At 42.8% G+C, this 27,008-nt stretch overlaps 1 protein-coding gene across 1 annotated transcript in view; it reads right to left on the bottom strand.

Annotated features, from left to right (window-relative positions):
* The window catches only part of LHFPL3 (LHFPL tetraspan subfamily member 3), a 416,025-nt gene that overhangs the window by 100,424 nt on the left and 288,593 nt on the right, over window positions 1–27,008 (bottom strand). Inside the window, exon 2 of the mRNA XM_024208492.2 lies at window positions 21,770–22,006. Coding sequence (XP_024064260.1) covers window positions 21,770–22,006 — 237 coding nt within the window. The remainder of the gene's footprint in view (window positions 1–21,769; window positions 22,007–27,008) is intronic.

Genomic DNA, 27,008 nt, shown 5'->3' with positions numbered 1-27,008 from the left:
TGCCCACTTCGCATGCGTCTGACGAAGTGGGCATTCACCCACGAAAGCTTATGCTCCAATACATCTGTTAGTCTTAAAGGTGCCACAGGACCCTCTGTTGCTTTTTAAGGTTTAAAATATTAACTATATCAGATGATTACATTGCTGCACTCTCTTTGCGATTAAAAAGCAGAATTGCTGAAAGCAGAGGGCTTCGATTTGTGTGATAACACTAACGGGCCTCAATGTACTTATTATCTGATAACATTAAGCTACTTCTTTCTAGGCAGGTTAAGAATGACAGGACTATTTATAATGCATTTATTTTTAGAACTCAAAAAGCAACAACAGAAATATATTTGAAAAAAAAAATCACTGGGAGAATCCCTCTGATTTTTATTCCTAGACATGACTGAACACAGATATAATCTTTTCTCTATAACCGGGAAAAGTTAAAAGGAGAAAAGACCTGACCCTAAAGATAAGGAAACCAAAAAGTCTGAAACAGTGAGAGAGAGAAAATTCCTACAGATCAGAAGAGATACAAATAGGATGGCTGGGTTTATAAAAGAGAGAGAGAGAGAGAGAGAGAGAGAGGCAGAGAGAGGGAGAGAGGAAAGGAAGAATAAGGAAGGGAGGGACAGAGGTGTCATGGTTATGGAGTAACTGAGGAATCTGACACAGGAACATCATCAGGTTAGACAGGAGGGATTAATATAATACTTAAAATTAATTATAAATACATAATTTGAAAGATATGCTTTATAGTTCCTAGAGTACATTTCACTGAGAGTTTCAAGTTAAGTTTTTATCAACAGTTGAGACTATTAATTTACTGTTTTCTGATTACACATTATTTCCACTATTCAGTACTGACCTGTTACTCTTCTCTTCACATCAGTTTCATTCTTATTTTTAACCTTTGTTTCTTTCATGAGTTAGTTTTTCAAGTATTAGGAACCACTAACAGGGCCGGCTCTGGCTTTTTGGCTGCCCCAAGCAAAAAAAAAAAAAACCCGGGGGGGCCGGGACGGAGGGGGAAAAAAAAGACACACACCCCGCGGCGCGGCGGGCCCGCGGGCACAGGGGGACCGGCTAGCGGCGGGGAGGGGGAGGGAGTGGGCGGGAGAGAGAGAGAAGGGGGGCGGCCAGGGCTACAGCAGGGGCGCTGCCACGTGGCCCCTCCCGCCGCGCCGCCTCCTGCCGCCTGCCGGGAGGGCTCCGCTCCGGTCGGCGAGGAGGGAAGGACGAGGACTGTCCTGCCGGGCTTGCTGCAGGGCACTCCTGTCCTCCACGCCGCTGCCCCCTACAGGGCGGCCGGAGCGGAACAAAAAAAAAAAAGCGGCCGTGCCGCCCTAGGATTGGGCGGAATGCCGCCTCGAACAATCTGCCGCCCCAAGCACCAGCTTGCTCAGCTGGTGCCTGGAGCCGGCCCTGACCACTAAAACCTCAGTCCCAGACAGTGAAGAATTAAGTCTACTGGAACTGGAGACAACTGGAACCTTAGTGCTATTAAAAGTCAGGTGAAAAGGAAAAAATAATAGAATGAAAGACAGATCTGTGCTAAACCCCGCCCACCACTAACAAGGGTGAATGGGTGGTGGAGGTGGGGAACTGAACTAAAAAACAGGAAAAAAAGAACAAAGCAATTTCCATACTGGAACCTATCTTTAACCTGATTCTACAGAAAGGGATGAAAAGCCACACAGCAATGTGCCCAAATAAGAAGTGTCTTCCTAACAGCAGGCAGGTGTAGTGATTGTCTGTCTTATGTCCTGAAGCATGAGGGGTTATATCCCTTTTAAATCTGTATCTTGCTTTTTAAAAATACCTTCCATGGTGCTGCCTGGTTCACTGATGCACCATGCATCAAGCAATCAGATTTCTAGTACTTATGATGTTGCATTTTGTAATGTGTTCAGTGGACCAGAGAGCATAATTAGTATATCACAGCAGGAAAAAAAAGAATTAAATTTAAAATGATGTAAAACTTATTTTTGTGATGAATTCCTCCCACAAAGCTTGCTAAGTAGAAGTTTTTAATAATAGAAATCTGTTTAACTCAGCTTTAATTTTTGCTTTTCAGTTCGCCTTTTAAAAACATTGACATTTGCAGTCAGCCTCCAAAGTTGTCTAGGCTTTCTTTCTTTTGGTCTCAGCTATGAGCTTGGCTCAGTAGGGTTACAGAAACTTAGGGGACTTAGTGGTTAAATGAGAGGGCTGGATGCCTAACCTTTTATCCATTTGAACCAAAGGATATAATACCTACCTACCTCACGGGAGTGTTGTGAGGATTCATTAATTTAATTTCGGTGAGGTGCTTTGAGAGAATCAGATGAAAGATGCTACACTGGGGAAGTATTATCATCATTGTATGTACCAATACTCTTAAAAGCTTGCATGATTTCTCCTTCAAGAGACTGCAGGGATTTTATTTTTTAAGATGTTTTTAAATGTTAATTCTGCATAATATTTAAACTGCCCTTAATAAACTCCACTTTTCCCCATTTACCCATGATTAAAGTGATAACTTTTGTTATATTTTAAATGCTTCCAAGGATTCCTGCATGCCACTGATACCATTTAGTGGAAGCAAAACTAAGCCTGACCTTTCTTCTCACAGTTTAGCGTATCTATGTGGTGTAGCAGCCGTCAGTGTGTTGGGCAATATGGTGTGATTCATGTTTCTTTAGGTCCTATGTGCCCAGTATTAGTAAAAGGGATATTTACAGAACTGTACTGTTACTGTGAAATGTGTGCTCTGCGCAGGTAGCAGCTGAGAAGGTGGCATTTTATGTGCTCTCACATCCAGCCTTGTAAAATAAAGACGTGGGTGTAGAGGGGGAACATATGAAGAGATCACCATGCTTTCAGCAGCTTTACCACATGAAAGGTTATATTATCACATTTCCCTGACAGGCACAGAGGGCCCAGCAAGACTGCCCTCACAGAGCTTCCTACACATTCTTCCCTGGATGGTGGTCGAGCCTGCGCTCAGAAAGACGAAAGGTTGGTCCCCCAAACCAGCAGCTCTCAGAGGATCTGCGCAGAGGCCTTTTTTTTCCATCTTTATTCTCAACCCCACTCTGTCTTCTCTAGATCTCTATCAACACATCAGAGGTTCACATCTGCTGACATCTCAGAGGAGGCATTCCCCTCTTCCATGTCCCTGGGACCAGAACTTGTTCATCTCCATGCCCTCTGCTTGTGGCATCAAAAGAAACAATATGGCCCTTAAACACTAAAACTCATGAGTGAGTTTTATTGTACCTAACACTTGTGACATCCAGTTGATGGGCAAGAAAAAATATTCTTTCAGAAAATTTCCACGGATGGTAGCTGCTTGGCTACTGATTTGAGTGTATACAGGATTGATTCCCTCCCTCGATTAAGTCCCTCTCTTCATGAGGGAAATACTCCGATGTACTCCGGTCAGAAATATTTCTTAAGGACTGGCCCAGTTTTTTTGAAACCTCACTGATTTATAGACTAATTGGTGGCCATGGGACTTAAAGCTATATGGATTTTGGTGCCTCAAAGCTAGATGGATTTTGAGTGCTATTGTAAACTTACAACTGCTAGTCATATCACAAAGACCTGGAAGGATATATTAAGAAAAGCTTCGCATCCATCTTCAGGAAAACAGGGCAGCTATGGTGTTTGACTGGCAGATTTATTGTTCTTAACGTGTCAGCTTTGCCCATACAGAATAAACATTAACAATTGCAGAACAGCAGGGAGAATACCTATAAAAATGAGATGGAATAAAGGAGGTTAGTTTTGCTCTTTAGATAGCAAGTGATGCTGCTGAAAGTGTAAAGGCCACATGCCAATTAATTCTCAGTGGGTTCTCAATTATCATTCTAAATTCAGCAATTAGATTCTGAAGGCGAATTCTGAAAGGGCACATAAAGCCAGCAGTTAAAAGGTTGCTACAGATTTTTATTTTTTCCTTAACCATTTGGCATCACTTCTTGCCATGCTGCCAAATGCTGTGTTTTTGTTAAGATGCTAGTCTTGTGCTTTCACGGCTGTCCTCATCCCAAAGATGATGCTTTCACACTTTTACAGTGTGACTCCTATGGCCAAATTCCAGTTAGGTCTTTGACATTTATATCTTCTCTTTAATATTTGAGTATATTGAATCATACCTGATATATTTCAGTTACTCTGAGGGATGTGTATGCTCTTTGGTATAACAACTGATTGATCTTTTGCACTTTACCAGAGTTTTATTTGCAGGTGTATTAGCAAGGCATTATTGCACAGTGTTATATTAGATCTTCAAAGGAAGTATGCCACTATTTGATACCATATCAAATACTAGCTCCTAAAACACTTGTGAAATGGTACCTGAAATACTGCACTCAAAGAATTCTGTCAATAATTTAAATAAGACTCTCAGGGCCATTTAAAACTTCTGTGACTTGCAATAATGGATTCAATTTACTTGGGCAAAACTCCTACACATTTTGCTCCCTGAGAGAGAACTGCAGGATCAGGTCTAACCTACCCCAAAGATTCATGTTTTGGATCCATGAGTTACTTAAAATAAAGAGTACCATTACTAAATATTTAGTATAAAATTAATTATTTTCAATTATGCTATACTAGCTTTCTATTCTAAGCATATGTTTTTAAAAGTCATCATTAAATAGGAAACTATTGTACTACATATACACCTCTACCCCGATATAACGCGACCCGATATAACACGAATTCGGATACAATGCAGTAAAGCAGTGCTCGGGGGGGGGCGGGGGGGGGGCGGGGAGGGGTAGGGCTGCGCACTCCGGTGGATCAAAGCAAGTTCAATATAATGCGGTTTCACCTATAACGCGGTAAGATTTTTTGGCTCCCAAGGACAGCGTTATATCGAGGTAGAGGTGTATTATAGATTAAAGATGCATCCAAGGTATCAGGTATTTGCATAATGCTGCTGTTTCTCACAGTTCATATCTAATGTGCACTCATCACTCTCATCTTATAGATTACTAAGGTAGAAATGTAATAAAATGCATCTGGACTATTGCTGCTGTGTTCAGGAAGCAGAAAATTATTTACCTTTACTCTTTATTGCAGGTAGCAATACTGCTGGATTTATTAAGTAGTTGAAGAATGCTGTCTACCCATTAGGCCCTGCTTTTGACCTAGAGAGCCTTAAAATTGCAAAGAGGTGGAGAATGTTCTTTGGATTGTAAATCTCTATTTGTATTGATCCAGAGCTTGAGATGTGCTTAACACCTGAGACCAGACAGTGCAAAACTGTAACAGGCTTGCACAGCAAGTTCAGGGAGTCGGGGAGGAAAACTTGCAAGGATATGAGGAGGCAGAGAGTACTCACAGCACATTTAGGTCCAACAGCAGTGTTTATTTTGAGGTGCTTCTGTGGCTGAACTTAATGCAAATATAGAAGAGAACAAAGGTGGTTGTTGGCTCTCTGTTCTGTGGGGAGAACTATATGGGTCCTTTCTCCATCCCTCCTCTTCTCCTTCCAGTGAGGACCAGAAGGAGACAGAGCTGGACAACATTCAGAGCTCCTGTACACAAATGGGAGCCAATAACCATCAGCGCCGGCTCCAGGGTTTTGGCTGCCCCAAGCAGCCAAAAAAAAAAAAAAGCCGCGATCGTGATCTGCGGCGGCAATTCGGTGGAAGGTCCTTCGCTCCGAGCGGGAGTGAGGGACCGTCCGCCGAATTACCGCCGAATAGCTGGACCTGCTGCCCCTCTCCGGAGTGGCCGCTCCAAGCACCTGCTTGCCAAGCTGGTGCCTGGAGCCAGCCCTGATAACCATATTAATTTGCTCTCACTAAGACATGAGAGCAAAAGAGGGGCTGGCATCTCAGCAACAGAAGGTCAATTTTTTCAGAATGAAAATGACCCTTAATTTACTTCAGGCCATCTGATCAAATACAAGCTATAATTTATTCCAGTAACAAATCTACCAGAACAGTTTAAAGCTGGAGATAATTGAAATGCCTGAGCTTCAGAAAGAGAAAAATTCTCAAGAAAATGCAGATAGATACAGGTGAATCCAACTACCCAAATTCAGCAAAAGAATTTTAGAACTATAGCTATTTTGAAGTAATTGATTTTACAGTGTCCAGTATTCAATCAACATTTGAACAAAATGATTTAAATCTTGACACTCATAACTCTAAAATGTAAGAGAAACACAAGTTCAAGGCATGCTTCAAATGTATAATAACGATTTCAGTCAGGATTGATTGATAGCTCTGCTTCATCTGCTGGAAGCCAACTGTCAGCTTTCAGAAAGATCATTAAAGTCAGTTCAGAAACAATCATGGCTCAAGTGGGGTATGATTTTACTGGTATAGAAGGACAAATCTGACGATTGACAGCTTATAGGTGTTGCAGAAGAATTCATTTCAAGAAACCCTAGGTGAACATCATTGGTTGGAACCTTTTCAGATTTGTAAGTCATTCTTTTGACTCATGTTTTAAAAAGTATTGCTTTAATGTGTAGTTTTTTATCACAACTAAACACCATTGGAGCCATATGCTCAGCTATATACAAAATACTCAAGTTCTGACGATGTGCATGTGTTGTGGCACTCGTGAGGGTGGGAAAGGACACAACAGAGCCGAAGAACTCCAGGTCTATATCACTACTATGTCACCTCTTTAAACTGTATGCAGAGGTGAAAGTGGGCCGGTACAGCATAACGGTAAGAAGTGGCTGCCGGTATGGGCCCGTACACAGCTGACGTTAAAGCGCTGTCACAGCAGTGCTTTAACATCACTGCCCCTTCTGCCCGAGGCCCTGCCCCTTCCAAGGGCCCAGAGCCAGGCCCCCGTACCGGTAAGACTTTTATGTTACTTTCACCCCTGACTGTATGAGTGTTTTATCCTAACTTGTTGGTTAAGTGCCTATCACAACTTGTTGAAAAGCACCTAATCCTACAGCAAGAGGCAAAGTTAGCACCCTGAATAACATACTCCGGAAGCTTGCAAATTGAAAATGGGGAACCAACCCAGCAACATGAAGAACCGCTGCATTTGCACTTTGCTATTCAACAGCCGAATACGTATGTCTGGTGTGGGAAAGAGCTGTTCATTCAAAGAAGTTGGACCCTGTGCTGAATGACAGCTGCCACTATATCATAGGATGTCTAAAATCAACAAACGTGAACAGCCTTTATGTGCTTGCTGGAATTGCTCCACCAGATATCAGGAGAGCAGTCACAAGCAAAATGGAATGATTATGACAAGTTGAAGATACCAGACATCCACCACGTGGCCCCACCACAGAAAAAGCTTCCTAGCTGCAATGAAAGCACTTCAAAAATCACTGACGGCTACATGACTGGAAATATGGCACACATGGCTTGAATTACTCTAAGAGGACAAACCAAATGCATATGTGACATTGCCAAACGCCTTCCTGCAGGTGTGGAGGACTGGTTGACCTGGAGATATTTAAATCACCTCTGAACAAGAATCAGGAGGTCAAAAGTCAATATACGAAAGTGGGACTATTCCAATGATACAGACACATGTGACTGTGGTGAAACACAAACCATGGAGTATCTATTGGTCTACTGGCTCCTGGAGGAACTGTGCACCATAGACAATCTCACCTGGGCCATATTATGTGCCCAACACTGGAAAATCTATGATTGTGGTGGAAAGACATAAGAAGAGATGATGACTAAATAAAGTGAGATAAATGAGTTTCTGTTTCAAACTCTGTTTTCTTTATTTATTAATGCAATCCCTAAAATTTTGGAGGGGGCCTACAGGCTATGCTCAGGCATTGCAAGCAAACATTTCCTGACTTTTATTCAGTTTTGGACATAACATCACAAGACTACAACATCACTTCTAATGCAACTTCTAGTGTTGGTATGAGATTTTACTGCATGTTCTTTATCCTGCAGTTTATTGGGACTCATTCCTCACCCTGGCACTCACACATTACATTTATGCCACTACTCCTCCTGCTTATAGAAACTACCTGAATAGCTGTGGATTTAAAATATACACCTTCAACAACCAATGCTTTGTTCCTCTGGATTTAGTGGAACAAATTCGGACCTGGCTCAAGTTACCTGCAACTCTATTAATTTGGCCCAATATTGTGTATTCTGCCTCTTCTGTGCTGCATTTGTTAGAAAGATGTGCAGCTGATGTGAACAGTGTTTTTGTCATGAAAGGGGTTCAAGTTAGGCCTGGACGTAGAGAATAGAGATGTAGATCAAGGGAAAAATCCGTTATGAGCCAAGTGCCCTGTATTACTTCAGCTTATCCCTGGACCTCAATTCACTAAAAGGATTGTATCTCCTACCTTCTGAGCCTTTCGTTCTTTTTTTACATATAATACAGGCAGTCAAAATTATTTTTAATTTTAGGCATTATTAAATCTAATTAGGGAAAAAATCTTCTACCAGCATGCCTTGATGTGGCAGCATTGTGTGCCTCATTCGACTGATTCATTAGGACGACAATTTTTTTCTCTAATATTGCTATTGAATGAGGCTCCCCACAGAGTTTAGCAGCATGGGATCCCTCTTTCCATGAAGCAGAATGCCATTCTTCATACTCTTCCTTCATTAATCAGTGGGGAGCGGGCACCCTTAATTCATGGTTTTTCATATTTTTACGGAGACTAATGCATGCATATGTTTGGGGAAGAGGGGATTTCATCTTATCACAGAAAGTCAGGCTGGAAAGGAACTCTTGGATTATCCAATACATCACCCTGCACTAGTGCAGGATAGTCCTTTACTTTATTAGTTACTTTAATTTACTGTTGAAGGCTTCTATTTTAATCTCACTGGTAAATTATATACATATTTTCTAAATCCCATTATACAGTATATTTTATTTATTCTAGTCTTACTGTTGCCAGCAAATTAGAACAATTTCTCCTCCTTTTGTTGGTAAGTTTCTTTATGAATTTACGTACTACTGTATAAGCAGACTATTTTACAAGGCGGTGAATATTTAATGTATGTAATCTTTCGCCATAGTTTATTTCTTCTAACTCCTCTGTAATCTTAATGACTCTTCTCTACACTCTCTCTCTATCGGTTCTAAACAAAGACCTTGATTCTGCTATACTATCTGAATAGGTGGGGTTTAACCATGTAGATTCAATAGCAAAAGTTAAGAGTCTGTCTTTAGCACCACAGCAGTCTCTTCCTGATAATTTTAAGTCATATTCTGTTTACTATCCTGAACCCATTTCTCCATTGGAACCCACTAGTGAGGACAGTGACCCAAAAACCCCTTAATACCAACTGGCAAGGGCGTTACAGGAATTTCCTGATTCTGGTATGTACATGTTGGTTCCTCAAAGAATGTCATGTGAGGTCTTAAATGACAACTGGGATCACACTGGTCAATATTGTGAAATTTATGTAAAGGCACTATATAAGGATTTATGCATATATACTGAAAATATGCTCTTAGAGTCTGTATAAAGGCATCAGCAGAGGTGGAGAAAGATTTTCTGTCAGCCAAAGGATGGATGTTCACCTCACTCTCTCCATCAGGATGTTAATTAAGCATTGTAAGTTAACACAGTGGATACCCCTTTACATACAAAGTCAATGGAAAGATGCAAAGTCACTAGAGAAGCAGCACACAGGAAAAACAAGCCACAGCGAGTTATACTATCTCTGAGTACAGACAATGAACGTTGGGGACTATAAGTAGAAGACAAAGAAGACACCCTCTTATTCTGCACTTAGGAAGCAAATGGGCAGTGCATTTGCATTCATGAAAACAGGATCTCAGCCAACTTTGGTTGAAACACTGCAAAACACACTCAGTGGTGGATTAGCCACTGGGCCAACGGGGCCTGTGCCCAGGGTCCTGGCCAATTGATGCCCTGGAAAAATAGGCACCCCCGCACCCCAACCACCCACCCGGCGCTCCTGTTGGGGAACGGGGTCAGGGCTTGGGGGCTTGCCCGGCTCCCCCCGCCCGGTGCTTCTTCCGCAGAAGCGCTGGGAGGGGCAGAGGGGGGACTGCAGGTGCAAGGGGTGGAGAGGGGCCCTCACTTGCTGTGGCCCAGGGCCCCACACACCCCTAATCCGCCTCTGAAGACACTAGCTAAGATAAAAGTTTAGATAAGAGGTTAACCTGTTAAGTCAAGTTTAGTCTCTATAAAGCATGTAATAATTTTGTTGTATATGTAACCTTCTGTTTCCAATATCATTACTCACTATTACTTGAATCTGTGATAATAAACTTATCCTTGTTTTCACTATTTTATATCTAAGTGCTGTGATATTAAGCTAGGTGCTGATCCTGAGCTGAATCATCCAAGCTGGTGTGCACACAGTTCCCTTGGGGACAGCTGACCTGGTATTTCTATGAGTGTTCAGTGGAGAAGGGGCTGGATACTACAGCGAAACACTTCAAAGGGGCTTAGGGACTCGGGTGCATCTACTGTTAATTTGCAAGGCAAAGTAAGGCCTGGCGTAGCTGCCCACACACATTCCTCTGGGCTAACAGCCTGGCAGTGTCAGAGAGCTGACACCCAGTTAAGCACAGTCAAGACACCCCCACCTGCCAGTGTGAGTGTAACAAGGTGACTCACAATCCTGGGTACCCCAAGAACGGTCACAAAAACTCCTATGCTTGTGTGGAGTTGTATTGACCACGTGACTTCGCACAGGTGTTGAGATCATGTTAGCAGATCCTAATGCAGGTTGAGACATAGGAATGCATAGAAAGTATGGCATCCTATTAATTCCTCTAATACATACACACCTCTTCCACTAAAATCAATAGGATTTGTGTGCACATATCTGAGGTCAAAATGTAGTCCATAAGTACTAGGGATGTGTTGAGTTATATTACTTGAAATAGATGATCACTGCAGTTTAGACACAGACAATATATTTAATACCACAGCAGACTGGGGTTTTTTTGGGGGGGGAGGGGGAGGCGGGGGAGAGGGCCGGAAATTGAATGCTCTACTGCAAGTATCACATGTAGGAACAGAGAGGTTATAATTTGTCTTGATGAAGCTGTGGTTAGACCTCACATGCAGTGCTGTGTGTAGGCAGGTTCCTCATTATGGAGAGGTAATGTTCTCACCACAGTTAAGGTTGCAATCATAAGCAGCCTTATTTTTATCTCCCATATACTTCTGGCTGGCAAGGTTGGTATAACCTGAAAATAGCCAGGTTTACGCTGGAGATGGAGATTTTTTCAGATACAGTTTTGAGAGACTCAGGCCTGGTCTACACTAGGCTTTTATGTCGAATTTAGCGCCGTTATATCGAATTAACCCTGCACCCGTCCACACCACGAAGCTATTTAGTTCGACATAGAGCTCTCTTTAAATCGATTTCTGTAAACCTCCCCAACGAGAGGAGTAGCGCTAAATTCGACATGGCCATGTCGAATTAGGCTAGGTGTGGATGGAATTCGACGCTAATAGCTCCGGGAGCTATCCCACAGTGCACCACTCTGTTGACGCTCTGGACAGCAGTCCGAGCTCGGATGCTCTGACCAGCCACACCCCGGGAAAATTTGAATTCCTTTTCCTGTCTGGGCAGTTTGAATCGCAGTTTCTGTTTTGACACCGTGGCGAGCTCAGCAGCAGTGGCAACGATGCAGAGCTCTCCAGCAGAGATGGCCGTGCAATCTCAGACTAGAAAGAGGGCCCCAGCATGGACTGATCGGGAAGTCTTGGATCTCATCGCTGTGTGGGGAGATGAGTCCGTGCTTTCCGAGCTGCGCTCCAAAAGACGGAATGCAAAGACCTATGAGAAGATCTCTAAAGCCATGGCAGAGAGAGGATACAGCCGGGATGCAACGCAGTGCCGCGTGAAAATCAAGGAGCTGAGACAAGGCTACCAGAAGACCAAAGAGGCAAACGGACGCTCCGGATCCCAGCCCCACACATCCCGTTTCTACGAGGCACTTCATTCCATCCTAGGTGCGGCCGCCACCACTACCCCACCCCTGACCGTGGACTCTGAGGATGGGATATTGTCCGCGGCCGGTTCCTCAGCGGACGGGGAAGAGGAGGAAGGAGATGAGGAGGACGAGGCAGTCGACAGCACTTACAACGCTGATTTGCCCGACAGCCAGGAGCTCTTCATCACCCTCACAGAGATCCCCTACCAACCCTCCCCAGCCGTTATCCCAGACACAGATTCAGGGGAAGGATCAAGCAGTAAGTGTTTTAAATATCTAAACATTTATTTATAACATAACTGGCATATTTAAAATATTAACAATAGGTAAAGTGCTTTAAAACATGTAAACATTTATTTACAACAAAACAGGAAGATTTAAAATATTAACAGTGGGTAAAGTGCTTCAAAACATGTAAACAGGAAAGTCCAACAAAACGGGAATCTGTGCAAAGTGTATCATGATTAGTCTGTCTTTGGGCGCTTCAATATATAGTCTATTTTCAAAAAATTTCACAATGTCCGCTTCATGATTATACTGCCCAAAACGCTGCACTCTTTTGTCCCTCCAAGGGCACCTAACCCAAAAACTGGTCAATGTATCCGGGGATAGAGGCGACATCCTCCGGGGAGAACTCCTCATAGGTCTCCTGCAGGTGTTTTTCAAGCCTCATGAGCAGGTTCCTGGGCAGGGAGAGCTTGTTAGGCCCCCTCGTGGTATGAGACGTTTCCCTGCCACAACGCCAGCAGGTACTCGGGGATCATGGCCTTGCAGAGCATTGCAGCAAATGGCCCCGGTTTCTGCAGGCTGTCACGAAGCATCCGCTCCTTCTGGCTCTCCGAGACCTTCAGGAGGGTGATGTCTGGCATGACTCCCTGCTGTGAATTAGGTAGGGGAAAGTTAGTATTGGGACTGCTTGCCCGTCCCTTTACAGAACTGCAACCGCCGGTTTACAGCCACGCGGTTTACAGCCGCGAGGGGGTGGGACAGGGCCAGAGTTCATGCTTGCAGGATTGCTGCCAGCAGAGACTCGCATTGCTTTCTATGCGAAAGGAGGCCAGTGCCACTCTTAAAGTTTTAAGCAGCCACAAGTCTACGGCTTACCATGTTTGACAGCTAGACAAAGTCCGGTGTCCTGCCCTGCTCCTCAGCTCGCCACAGCAAGACCGCAGGCACTGTAGGCGAGGGCCGAAAATTCGACCTTGTCCTCAGTGCGCGTGTGATAGGTGCTCTGCATGGTCTTGTTGAAAGACTATGTTCTCTGTTCACAGATACATTGATCTGTCTCAGGAATTCACTCCCTTTTTCCAATTCCCACAGCCACATCTGCCCAGAGGCTAGCGCACATTAGGAGGAGGAAGAAGAGGACACGGGAAGACATGTTTGCTGAACTAATGGGATGCTCCCGAGCACAGGCAGCCCAGCAGACACAGTGGAGGGAGAACTTGTCACAAATGCACCGGGCAAACATGGAACGGGAGGAAAGGTGGCGACAGGAGGACTGGCAGGCTACTCAAACGCTGCTTGGACTAATGAGGGAGCAAACGGACATGCTCCGCCGCCTTGTGGATGTTCTGCAGGACCGGAGGCAGGAGGAGAGAGCCCCGCTGCAGTCTCTCTCTAACTGCCCTGCCCCGCCACCAAGTCCCATACCCCCCTCACCCAAAGTCCAAACACGGAGGGGCGGAAGGGGCCGTGAAAAATTTCACTCCACCCCTGCGGACTGCTCTACCACTAGAAGGCTCTCATTCCCCAAAATTTGAAAAGTCCTTTCCTACCCGCCTCACACAAGACCCCGTCCAAGTTTCACCCCCCCGTTCCATGTGCGGTTGTTAATAAAAAATACGTTTTTGTTCATTATTGTTTCCATCCTCTTCTTTTAGATGAGAGTCTGTCTGAAGGGGGGGGAAGGGGCTTGGTAATTGGACAGGACAGTCACCTTTAGCAGGGGGCAGGTCCAGCAGCAGGGCACATATACAGTGCAGTGACTAGTTATCCTGGTCAGTCTGGGAGGTGGTTTTCATGTTCTGTGTGGTGGGGGTGGTGGTGTTGCTCTGTGACTTGGTGGCGGGGGAGGGCAGTTACAAATCTTATGCAGCGGTCCTTACCCTGCATCACAGAGCCGCGCAGCAGGGGATCTGTAACCCTCCTCCCCCTGCAAGACAGTCACATAGCCGACACATACACGCAGTCCCGGCCAGGAGGGCTGGCAGGCTCCGTTGAAACAACCAGTCCACCACCGCGGAGCCTGTCATTCCTGGAGTTTAGAAGCATCATTTGCATCACAACACTAAACCCGCCCCCCGCCACAGTCTGCGTCCCAGGTTTAAAACATTCCCGCGAAAACAGTAATAAAGACAACAGTGTCCATTAACAAAACAGAACAGATTTTATTTTTTGGGAAGGGGGTATGTAACTGGAGAGGATAGTCGACGGCAACTGGGTAAAGAAACGGGGGCAAGTTCAGCTTCTGTGTCCACAAACTGAAAAGTCACTGGGTACCCTGCTCAGCCTTGAAACTGGCTTTCAAAGCCTCCTGGATGCACAGCGCGTCCCGCTGGGCTCTTCTAATCGCCCGGCTGTCTGGCTGGGCGTAATCAGCAGCCAGGCTATTTGCCTCAACCTCCCACCCCGCCATAAAGGTCTCCCCCTTGCTCTCACAGAGATTGTGGAGCACACAGCAAGCTGCAATAACGATGGGGATATTGGTTTCGCTGAGATCACAGCGAGTCAGTAAGCTTCTCCATCTCCCCTTGAGACGGCCAAAAGCACACTCCACCACCATTCTGCACTTGCTCAGCCGGTAGTTGAAGAGTTCTTGTGCAGTGTCCAGGGCCCCAGTATAGGGCTTCATGAGCCAGGGCATTAGCGGGTAGGCTGGGTCCCCGAGGATCACTGTAGGCATCTCCACATCCCCAACAGTTATCTTGTGGTCCGGGAAGTAAATGCCTTCCTGCAGCCGTCTAAACAGACCAGAGTTCCTGAACACGCGAGCGTCATGAACCTTGCCCGGCCATCCGACGTAGATGTTTGTAAACCATCCCCGATGGTCCACCAGTGCTTGCAGCACCATTGAAAAGTATCCCTTTCTATTGATGTACTGGCTGGCCTGGTGGCCCGGTCCCAGGATAGGGATGTGAGTCCCATCTATAGCCCCACCGCAGTTTGGGAATCCCATCGCAGCGAAGCCATCTATGATGGCCTGCGCGTTTCCCAGGGTCACTACCTTTGACAGCAGTACCTTGACGATTGCCTTGGCTACTTGCAGGACAACAACCCCCACGGTAGATTTGCCCACGCCAAAGTGGTTCGCGACTGACCGGTAGCTGTCCGGCGTTGCAAGCTTCCAGAGGGCTATGGCCACTCGCTTCTGGACAGTCAGGGCTGCTCGCATGCGGGTGTCCTTGCGCTTCAGGGCAGGGGACAGCAACTCACAAAGTTCGAGGAAAGTCCCCTTCCGCATGCGAAAGTTTCGCAGCCACTGGGATTCATCCCAGACCTGAAGCACTATGCGGTCCCACCAGTCCGTGCTTGTTTCCCGGGCCCAGAATCGCCGTTCAACAAAATCCACATGCCCCATTGCCACAGTGATGTCCTGGGCGCTGGGGCTCGTGGTTTCTGACAGCTCTGTGCTACTCTCCGACTTCAGGCCCTCACGCCGGTGCCGTAGCCTCCTCGCCTGATTTCTCTGCATCTGCCTCAGGGAAAGGTGTATGATAAGCTGCGAGGTGTTGAGAACGGCCACAACTGCAGCGATGGTCGCAGCGGGATCCATGATCGCAGTGCTGTGGCGTCCGCGCTGTCACTGATCAAAAAGTGCGCGAACTGATTTCCCGCCGGCGCTTTCAGGGAGGGAGGGAGGGAGGGCGGTAGTGACTGACGGATGACGACAGTTACCCAAAAGCACCCTCGCCACATTTTTTTACCCAGAAGGCATTGGCGGATCGACCCAGAATTCCAATGGGCGGCGGGGACTGCGGGAACTGTGGGATAGCTGCCCACAGTGCACTGCTTCCAATGTCGACGCTTTCCCTGGTAGTGTGGACTGACAAAGTCGAATTACTGTCCTTAGTGTAGACACATACGTTCGACTTTCTAATATCGATTGCACATATTCGATTTAACTAAAATCGAACTACTCTCGTAGTGTAGACATACCCTCAGTTAAACTGCCTTTTAGTTATAGGTCATTACATTTTTTTGGATTTGCATTTAAGATTTCCTTGCAAACCTCTGGATCAAAAATGTCTTGGTACTAACCCTTCAAACTTCCCTTATGTTTAAAAAGCCTTGTAAATTCATTGTGCCGGGCCTATGTTGTAGGCTGTATTTGAAGAAAACGGATTGTAATTAAACAAAGTAATTAGCAATTGCATCTAATTGTAATGATTATAGTGTATGTATGAGCAGCTTGACTTTTTTGTGGCTGGTTGCAGCTGAAAGAGAACATCTGAGTCTTTTACCACTTTAACAGAGCTTTTTGCCTTAGTTCAAATGGCAGAGAATTGTGTTTGGGAACTATCAACTAGGGCAAGGATTTCCAAGTTTCCACGTCTAAAATTAGGCACTGAAATGAGTGATTCAATTTTTATTCAGCACCTATGAAAAGTGGAGTAGTTATATGACTCTTCCTTTTAGGCACCTAAGAATAAACATTTGTCTTAGGATCTTAGTCCCAGCTCTGCAGGTCTGCCTGGCTTAACTTAATGTGGTGTTTGGCTGCAGCAATTGATTCACTGAAGAATAGCACCCAGGTAGTTTTCCTCTTCCTTGTAAAGTAGGAATACAACTGGTCAAGCTGGTTTTGTGTTACAAGCATTAAAAAACACCCTGAGCATGGAGCTAGAGGAAACATGTGGATCACTCCTAAGCTTGTACAAATGAAGGATGGAAGAGAGGTGGGCAGCCAAGGCAAGGAAATGAAAATGTCAATCAAGGAAAGAGACTAGAATAAAAATAGTTAAATTTTAGGAGTTATTTTACAGAAAATTAAGTGCCAACTTTTAAAGCAAAATTTTACATATATTAGATTTTTATATCTCAGGCGACCTCAGGGGATTTGGCAGCCGGTATCAAGCGGAGTACCCCAAGGGTCGGTCTTGTTCAATATCTTCATTAATGATCTGGAGGATGGCGTGGATTGCACCCTCAGCAAGTTTGAAGATGACACTAAACTGGGAGGAGTGGTAGATACACTGGAGGGTAGGAATAGGATACAAAGGGACCTAGACAAATTAGAGGATTGAGCCAAAAGAAATATGATGAGGCTCAACAAGGACAAGTGCAGAGTCCTGCACTTAGGATGGAAGAATCCCATCCACTGCTACAGACGAGGGACCTAGCGGCTAGGCAGCAGTTCTGCAGAAAAGGACTTGGGGGTTACAGTGAACGAGAAACTGGATATGAGTCAACAGTGTGCCCTTGTTGCCAAGAAGGCTAACGGCATTTTGGGCTGTATAAGTAGGAGCATTGTCAGCAGATTGAGGGATGTGATCATTCCCCTCTTTGGCATTGGTGAGGCCTCATCTGGAGTACTGTGTCCAGTTTTGGGCCCCACACTACAAAAAGGATGTAGAAAAATTGGAAAGAGTCCAGCGGAGGGCAACAAAAATGATTAGGGGGCTGGAGCACATGATTTATGAGGAGAAGCTGAGGGAACTGGGATTATTTAGTCTGCAGAAGAGAAGAATGAGGGGGGATTTGATAGTTGCTTTCAACTACCTGAAAGGGGGTTCCAAAGAGGATGTATCTAGACTGTTCTCAGTGGTACCAGATGACAGAACAAGGATAGTCTCAAATTGCAGTGGGGGAGGTTTAGGTTGGATATTAGGAGAAACTTTTTCACCAGGAGTGTGGTGAAGCACTGGAACGGGTTACCTAGGGAGGTGGTGGCATCTCCTTCCTTAGAGGTTTTTAAGGCCAGGCTTGACAAAGCCCTGGCTGGGATGATTTAGTTGGGGATTGATCCTGCTTTGAGCAGGGGGTTGGACTAGATGACCTCCTGAGGTCCCTTCCAACCTTGATATTCTATGATTTGATTCTGTAGAATGAAGGGGAACAGCTGAGCTTATTGTGAGTACCTGGAGGACAAGGGAGCCCAGCATGCCTGCTTCAGTTAGATGATGACTATTTGAATTTTTGTATACATTGTGGCCATAATTTTCCAACTTGGATGCCTAAAATTGGGCATCCAAATCCATAGTTAAGCACCCAAGTTTGAAAACACGGACTTGTATGTTTCTGTATCTGCCTGATGGAAACATGTAAGGGTTTTTGTTGTATTTAATGCACATTTATTATAAGCCATACGTGTATGTGAACAAGCTATCTTTCTTAGGCATGACATGACAGCTGAAGAGTACTTCGTCATACAGGATCTCTCGCAAGTGCACTGTTGCTTCTTTGCTAAGCAGTAGCAGATTTTGGGATTTTTAAACTCAGTTTTCCTTTGGAACAAAAATCAGCAAGGTAAAAATCAGCAAGGGATATTCTAGTGTCATTTATTTATTTACCAAATGTACCCAAGTCCCGTTCACCTGCAACAGAGATGGTGAAAACTGCACACAGGAAATTCCTTCTTACAGAAACTTCAGCTAAGACACCACTGCCCCGTCTCCAAGAAGCAACTCTCTCTTGTCTCTGTCTTTGGCTCTCCTGCCTAGCACACTATTCCCTTTCTCTGTGGGCTTTTTAGGCTGGGAAACCCCTATTTCAAACTGCTCACCTGGGACCATCTGGTCTCAAAAGGTGAGCCTGAGTGTTAACCCTCCTTTCTTGTAGCTGTTCTGCCCTTCCAAGGAACCTCAGAAAAGTTGTAAAAAGCAACAAAGAGTCCTGTGGCACCTTAAAGACTAACAGATGTATTGGAGCATAAGCTTTCGTGGGTGAATACCCACTTTGTCAGACGCATGCGTATTCACCCAGGAAAGCTTATGCTCCAATACATCTGTTAGTCTTTAAGGTGCCACAGGACTCTTTGTTGCTTTTTACAGATCCAGACTAACACGGCTACCCCTCTGATACTTGACATCAGAAAAGTTGGTTTGACAGCCCATCCAGTCAAAGGAGAGTGCTTTAACCTACACAATCCCACTGACGTCTCTCTGTGTGGAGTTTACTGCATGGGGTAACTAACTCTTCCCGAGTAGAGGACAGTTTCGTCCTGAAAGCTTATACATTGATGCCTCATAACATGCATGAAACTAGAACATTCTGCCATAACAGTCTTTGTCCAGGTGTTGATGAAGCCTAAAACCAAGATAAATTCCTATCCTGTGTGCTATCACTCTGATTGCCACTAATTTTGATAACATACAGTGCTTTAAGCCACTACTGTTGGTTCCTGTAACAAAAAGCAAAATATGCACAGCTATTCTGTTCTCTCTTTTCATAAATGGCATAAGTACCATGTGAAAGTCTTTTTAAAGATGCCTCTTTCCTTCAGGTTAAAGTTGATTTTGTGTGGAAAAATATACTGATTCTAACACAGAACTTACATATCAGAAAAAGTGCGTATAGACTATACATAGAAAACTACATTCCAGACTCTGTTATAGTAATCAAACCTAGAACATACGTTGGCCAGTGTGTTAGATTTACTCTCAAACCTGAGTAAACTAGAGATGAGTAAGAAATGGTGAAAAAAACACAGCTGTCTTGCATACAAACACTTGTCTCAGTCCTCTCCCGTTCAGAATTTTAAGACATGTTTCTTATTTTTGAGCATTCATTAACCTATTAACATTTAACTATTCTGAATGTCAAAAACACAGAAGAGTACAGACTGTTCTTTTCTGTGATTTTGTCACTTTACTTTACCCTCTTGTTTTGTATACACTTCCTTGTTCCAATTTCCAGAAATAATTCTGGTACAAAGGGCTTACTCAAACAAACTGTCATTAAAGTCAGTGGGAGTTTTGCTTGAGTTAGGACTGCAAGATTGGGCCCAAGATTAATCTTACAATTATAACCATTAATAATCTCGAATAATGACCCTGTGCACTGTGATTTTTCTGTATCAGCTAATGTTTCTATGCTTATACGTTATTGCATTCTCTCATGCCTAGCTACTCCATAACAATATCAGAAAATGTGGAGACAGATCTCTGGTCCATAGCCTGGCCCTTTTGTGGTAGAAGATGACATAAGTGGACAGCTGGGCATTCCCTTTCCATAGGGGAATCTCTGGCTGATGTAGAGCCAGCACAGCCAGCTGTATGCCATGCTATCTGGCCTCCCTGGTGTACAGGGCATGCTAAGAGAGTGGCCAGGATGCTTTCCACTCCAGTAATTTTTGAAGAGCTCTTAAGGGGCCATTGCAGCTGGCATTGGTTAGAGCAGACCCAAGTCTTTTGTAATGTACGCCCCCAGCATCAGTTGGTATAAAAGTGGTATAATCATATAATTCTATTGGAGCAAAAGCAAATTTTGGGAAACAAATTAAGATACACACAAACATTCACAAATTTAAGGGGGAAAGTGTTTTATCATCTAGCTGTATACCTTGAATTAATATGTTCATTAAAGACATAGTTCAATACATTAAAAAAAAAGTATATCTGAAATTCTGGTAGGTGGAATTCAGATAAGCAAGCCACAATTCTGACCCTGTGCACTTCTAGTTTCAATTGTATACTGAGAAAAATGCTAAATGTGCTTTTGCCATACTTAGAAGACACAGAGATAAATTTTCCTATCATAATTTCCTTTTAAAATGGTAAGTGAATGTTATTCTTGTAGAAAGATGCCACACTGACAGACCTGGAAAATGAAGCCCTCAGTTTATCCACAGAACATGCAGATTAAAGGCAATGACAATACAAGCCTTGCTAGGCACCTTAACATTAATAGGGCACTAGCGAGCCCTAGAGTTGTGTGGGTAGTTCAGTCTTCAAGTCAAATCAGTCTTTGGCCTCTGTGTGCTGCCCGATTACAATTGGTGCTAACTGGCACAGTTGTGTAGGTGCTTTCAGAGATGTGGACAGCTGTGCATTAGGAACAGGACTGAAATGAACTGCTATACACAATGTAGGCTGCCAAACAAACAGTTTTTAGCTTCTACTGGCTTCTGAGGGGTTGAGAATGACACATTCCCAAATCACATTCAATTATTAGCCTACCCCACATCCATGTGAGGTTGCTAAGAAACCAACCCAAGGCAACACAGTGAGTTAAATCAGAACAGGGGTTAGAACTTTCGTGTTGTGGCTTGTAGCTCTGTTATCAATCCACTAGACCATGGCACCTCATTACATAGACTATCTCAGGGGTAGTCAATTATTTTTTGTCAAGGTCCAAATTTCTTGGTCAATGTATAGTCAAGGTCGAGACTTCAGAGAAAATAATAACAACAACACAAAACAACAATAATGATAATAAGTAAATAAAAAGATTTCAAAGTCCGTTCAAAAGCATCTGGTGGTCTGGATTTGGCCTGCGGTCTGCCTATTGACTACCCCTGGACTATACCATTACATAGCTCATTACCAGTCTCCCAAGCCATCCATTCCCTTTGTTACTTTCTATTGCACAGTAACATACTGTGCATTAGTATATTGCAGGTATTTATATTACAATGCAAAATCCTAAAGGAACCAAAATAAGAACAAATGTAGAGAGGCGTATGGACAAGGATGAAGATGGTAAAGTTTTAATGCTAATGAAATACAAAACAATATGAAAAAAATATTTTATCTACTCCTTCCAGAATGTTAAGTACAAATCAGCAAGTTCTTTAACAGAGCAGAAATTATTGTAACTTAAGGAGGTCTTTGATTTGGGAACTAAAAAATTATTAAAATCACCCAGCAAATTACAACATAAGAAAGTGTTTTTAAGTATTTGCCCTTGAGGCAGCACAGAGTAGTATCGTTCCCATAGGCAATCCTACCTTTGTTTTCCAACTTGAGTTCCTCTGCTAGCAAGCTGTCTTGTCTGTTGCCAAGCACAAATGCCAGAAACGAGAGGATCAGGGCATCCAAGATTCCAATAATAGCCAGGATATATGCCCAGCGGACTGAACAAGCCCCAAGTGTGTACTTGTCTGTCTTTTCACCACACATCCGTTTTACCTCATCTGAATCCCAGCCATCAGGAAAAATCATACAGCCCAGGACGAGACAGGCAGCTTGGAAAAAAACAAAAACAAAGGGAGAATAATGGGATGATGTGACCAAACTTTCATTTTTTGCATAGCTACATACTTTATTATTAAAATACGACCGTTTTATCTAGAACTTCAAAAATAGGTTCCTTAAAAAACAAATATGTCACACAATTATGAAATCTAGTTAAATATTAAATGTAAAAAAGTTAGACACAGCACCAACTTGAAACCCACTAAACTAAAGAAACAAATTAAAGTCCTGTCCCTGAAACCCCCAGCCAATGTTTGTGGTTTTAAAATCTCATTTTCCTATTGCGCAGAACGTTTTTCTCTTCTTTGTTGTTGCATGAAAGACTCACACACACAAAAAAGGACAAAACTGATTAACTAGCTGATTATACAGGGAAAACAGTGAAACTGAATATGCATAAAGTGCTGTCAAATGCCCAAAAGTAAACAAATGGAAAAAACAGAGAAATACTCCATAAATTATAGGAATCTCAGCTATATGCAGTGTAGTTGTAGCCCTGTTGGTCCCAGGATATTAGAGAGACAAGTATCAGGGGGTAGCCATGTTAGTCTGTATCTACAAAAACAACAAGGAGTCTGGTGGCACCTTAAAGACTAACAGATTTATTTGGCCATAAGCTTTCATGGGTAAAAACCTCACTCACCTCACTTCTTCAGATGCAAGAGAGACAAGGTGAGTGAGGTGATATCTTTTATTGGACCAGCTTCTGTTGGTGAGAGAGACAAGCTTTCAAACCACACAGAGCTCTTCTTCAGGTCTGGGAAAGGTGCTCTCAGCATCACAGCAAAATGCAAGGTGGAACAGACTGTTCAGTGTAAGTAGTTAGCACATATCATGAGGGACCATTCAAGATAGAGTGGCCCAATATGACAAAAGAGAGGGTTAGGGAGGTACAGATTGTTGTAATAAGCCATAAATCCAGTGTCTCTGGTACAGTCCATGATTTTTAGTGTCGAGCAAAGTTATAAATTTAAGCTCCCAGGCTAGTCTTTTGAAAGCGTTGTGCAGGTTTCCTTTGAGGATGTGGATTAATAGGTCAGATATAGAGTGATCACTTTTGTGAACAGTGTCCACCCATAAGTGAGGTGGTGTTTTTGTCTTTTATCCTGTTCCTGTGTGAGTGCATTCGCAAGTGTGGTGGTTGTCTGGCTTCCCTCAATTGCTAGGATGAGAAAACAGCATAAAGACAAATTCCCAAACCTTACTAATATGAGCATATGTGGAGTCCCTCCACTGAGTTATTACTTGACTAAATCTGCATTATTGATTGGGAATATATGTACTTGACATCTCATGGGAAATTAAAAGATAAACTATTTGACTGGAGTACTAAACAGAAATAACTGCACCAAGCCAGTAGTTTCAAAGGCATTACACTGATGTGTGACTGGTGTAATGCAGTGAAAAATCAGGCCCACCATCTTAAGGACAGGCAATTTTTAATCATTCTGCATTGACATTCACCTTAGAGGAGGGAGGGGATGTTTGGATTAGGGAACTGCACAATTAGGTATTGAGGACACATTTCATATCAAGGCAACATGCTTGAATTGTATGCCTATGGGGTCCAATGGTAGAACTCTTGCTCACACAGAAAACTTCACTGAAGTTAACGGGTCTACCTGTGTCAGTAGTACTCGGTGTAAAGGTTGTGGAGTCAGGCCCATCATGACTAAGTGAATGTAATTAATATCATTGAATTTTTTTTTAAAAGCAATACAAAAGGAAGAATCTAAAGATAAAAATTGTGTTAAATTAGTTAATTTATTAGTATATACAGTACTGTCTAAATGAAAATCAGCAAATCTATGTGTTTTAAATTATCCATTTTAGGGTCTCTGTTCTGGCTTTTCTAGCTTGGAGGCATGTCTTATCTCCAGTGCAAACCTCTGCCTCTTCAATCTGGCTGTTTGGTATACTGGGGCATACTATTCTTCTAAAAGTATATCCAAACTTTCAGTGGCCTCTATAATGTCACTGAAGTTGAATGCATGTTTCAAATATGGACACTGAATTTTTTTGTGAGTCTTAATGCACAGTATATAATATTCTGCGATAAGCCGCCTGCATCAATGGATAATTCAAAGGAACTAGCTGGATTCATGAAAAATGTACATATAAGTAACTTCAGGCCCTCTAAAAGGTTGTTGGACAAATTCTGATCTAGTGACGTACGTATGTTATAACTTGTGCAATTAGGAGCAGAATGTTAACCTGTGTCTATTCTACGGCTGCTGGTGCTACAGTGAACTTTTAGGAGGTGGTACAAGTTCTTTCCATTTCAAGACAAAGTTAAGTCTACCAGTTCACACACCTCCCCTTTTCCCACACCCAAACAAAACCAACTTCTTTTGCAAAAAAACAAAATTACCCCACCCAAAACCCCAAAATACTTGTTGCTCAGTGGCACTCAGGTCTTGGAATATAAATAGAAATGGGTATTAAGATTCCCTCAATTGCTATGATGAGATAGTATGAAAGAGACTGTGCAAATATCAACTAGGAATGGCATTTTTCTTAGGATCATCACAAAAGTAAGTTATTGAAGGAAGCTGGAAAAAGAATGTTTTTAATATATGTTTGTTTGATTAATAAAACCTGTTTGCACCTAATGCATTTTACGAATTCTTACTGAAGAGCTCATTTGTGTGAAAATATATCTTCCTGTAATACTTTCTAGGACAATTAGACCTACAGTGATTTGCTGAGTACATGCTGGTTGAGCAAATTAAAATGCCTTTTGACTGCCTTAATTTATTTACTCAATTTCCTCATATCACCAAAGAATTAATAGACAAATTATACAATAATTTTCTTGCTTGAACCAGTTATTTATATATTTAAAAAATTACTTCTCCCCTTTGAAACATAAGATCACTCTCATATGTGTGGTGGGCTTTGTTGAAACACACTAAATTCTCACAGTTCCTTTGAACTAGTCTCCATGAAAAAGTCAATATTTACCTATAGTACTTAGAATTGAAATAACTGTAGGTAAATATTTGCTACATACTAGCAACCACTGCACACAAAGAACAGTTTACATACTGCTTACAGTAGTCACCACCAAAATGACAATATTTGTCAACAGTTTTGAACAGTTATCCCCCAATAAATAGAAACAGGGATTTCTGTGCTGTGTGGGGATGTCATAGGTTTCACCCCCACTCTGAACTTTAGGGTACAGATGTGGGGACCTGCATGAGAACCCCTAAGCTCAATTACCAGCTTAGATCAGTATGCTGCCACCACCAAATCGTTTAAACAACCATTTATGAGTCATTTGGGAACTCTGTCTTCCCCCCAAAATATCTCCCTCCCAAATACTATAACCCTTCCCTGGGTAGCCTGGAGAGACTTCTCCACCAATTTCCTGGTGAACACCGATCCAAACCCCTTGGATCTTAAAACAAGGAAAAATCAATCAGGTTTTAAAGAAAAGACTTTTAATTAAAGAAAAAGGGTGAAAGGAATACCTCTATGAGATTAGCATTCAAGCTATTCTCACAGACAACAGATTCAAAAACACAGCGGATTTTCCTCTGGGCTAAAACCTTAGTTACACAAAAGAAAAACCCAATTTAATTCCCCCTCTTATGCAAAACGAAGTCACAAAAGGAAATAAACATAAGCTAATTTATTCCTTCTCTAATACTCACTACCCTGGTTGATTCCTTGATCTTTTCACTCCGGCACAGAACTTAATGAATAGAACAAAAGAAGAACTTCCCTCCTTCCTCTTGAAATATCTCGTCCCCCCATTGGTTCCTCTGGTCAGGTGTCAGCTAGGCTATGTGAACTTCTTAACCCTTTACAGGTAAAAGAGGAATTAACCCTTAACTGTCTGTTTATGACAGGGGACAATTGGAAAATATTGAAATTTGAATGTTTTTTAATGTATGCCACATCAAACATAGGCCCTAAGTATTTCCTGGAAATGATTTAGACTTTGTGCCTCTTTATCTAGGTTATTAGGAATACATGCCCTGAGCTAAGCAATACTGTACAGAGCTTCTTAAATAAGCTTCTCACATTTCCAATTAAGCTAGAAAATATAGCTGAAAATAAACTCTTTTAGGTCCAATCCTGCAAGCAGTCATGCACATGCTTAACTTTACTATTGAAATCAGGGGGACTACTTGCAGTTGTAAAATTAAGCCAATGTGTAAGTTTTTGCAGGATAAAAGCCTTAGTGTAAAATTTTAAACAAAGGTGAAGCTGATCCTGTAATTCCAGGATGCAGTGCAAGTGGAATATTTCCTCTCTCAGTTCCCTGTACAGTTCAGATATTTTCTACTGGATGAAAAAGTAGGTCCAGATACTCAAAGGTATTTGGGCACCTAACTCCCAAGTTCCCAAATACCTTGGGGATTGAGGCCTTAGGTGTCATCTTCAGAGGCAGGAATCATGTCACAACTTTAGAGGTTAACATAAATAAAATAACTTAGGAAAGCTTTCTGCAATTAATTCCTAAAAAGATATACGCATGTCTGATACTGTAACTCCGGTAACTTTTCATTTCTCAGCTGCAAGAATATAAAGATTTTTAAAGAGAGAAAAGACAGGTATAAAATCCACCTACAGATTCTCTTTTGTATTGCTAGAATGTTTTACATTTTAATCCTTCTAAAGAGGATTAGGCAATATTCTCTGTAAAGAAGCAGCTTTTGGATTCATAGATATCTTTTAAAAATAGAAACCATTTAAAAAAGATAAATTATGTTGCAATTACAATTGAACTGCAGAGAAATCTCTTGGTAATACAGATGCAGAGCCTGATCCTGCAGGTCTTATTTAGTTTAAACTTCCATTGATTTCAATGGGAGCATAGCCTAAAATAGGTATGTAGTAAAGCCTGCAGGATATGGTCTATTGTTTGCAACTAAAATATGTAAACAGTAACTCCACTTGATTGAGCAGAAATTCTTTAACAGCAGATATTTTTAAAATCCCAGAACTTTTCAGTGACTGAAGCTGTCTTTATTGAATGAA

The sequence above is a fragment of the Terrapene carolina genome, unplaced genomic scaffold (genome assembly GCF_002925995.2).
Source record: "Terrapene carolina triunguis isolate 2854851 unplaced genomic scaffold, T_m_triunguis-2.0 Scaffold68, whole genome shotgun sequence".
Classification (NCBI taxonomy): domain Eukaryota; kingdom Metazoa; phylum Chordata; order Testudines; family Emydidae; genus Terrapene; species Terrapene triunguis.
The sequence above is the reverse complement of the archived record's forward strand: the minus strand, read 5'-3'. Positions and strand labels throughout refer to the sequence as shown.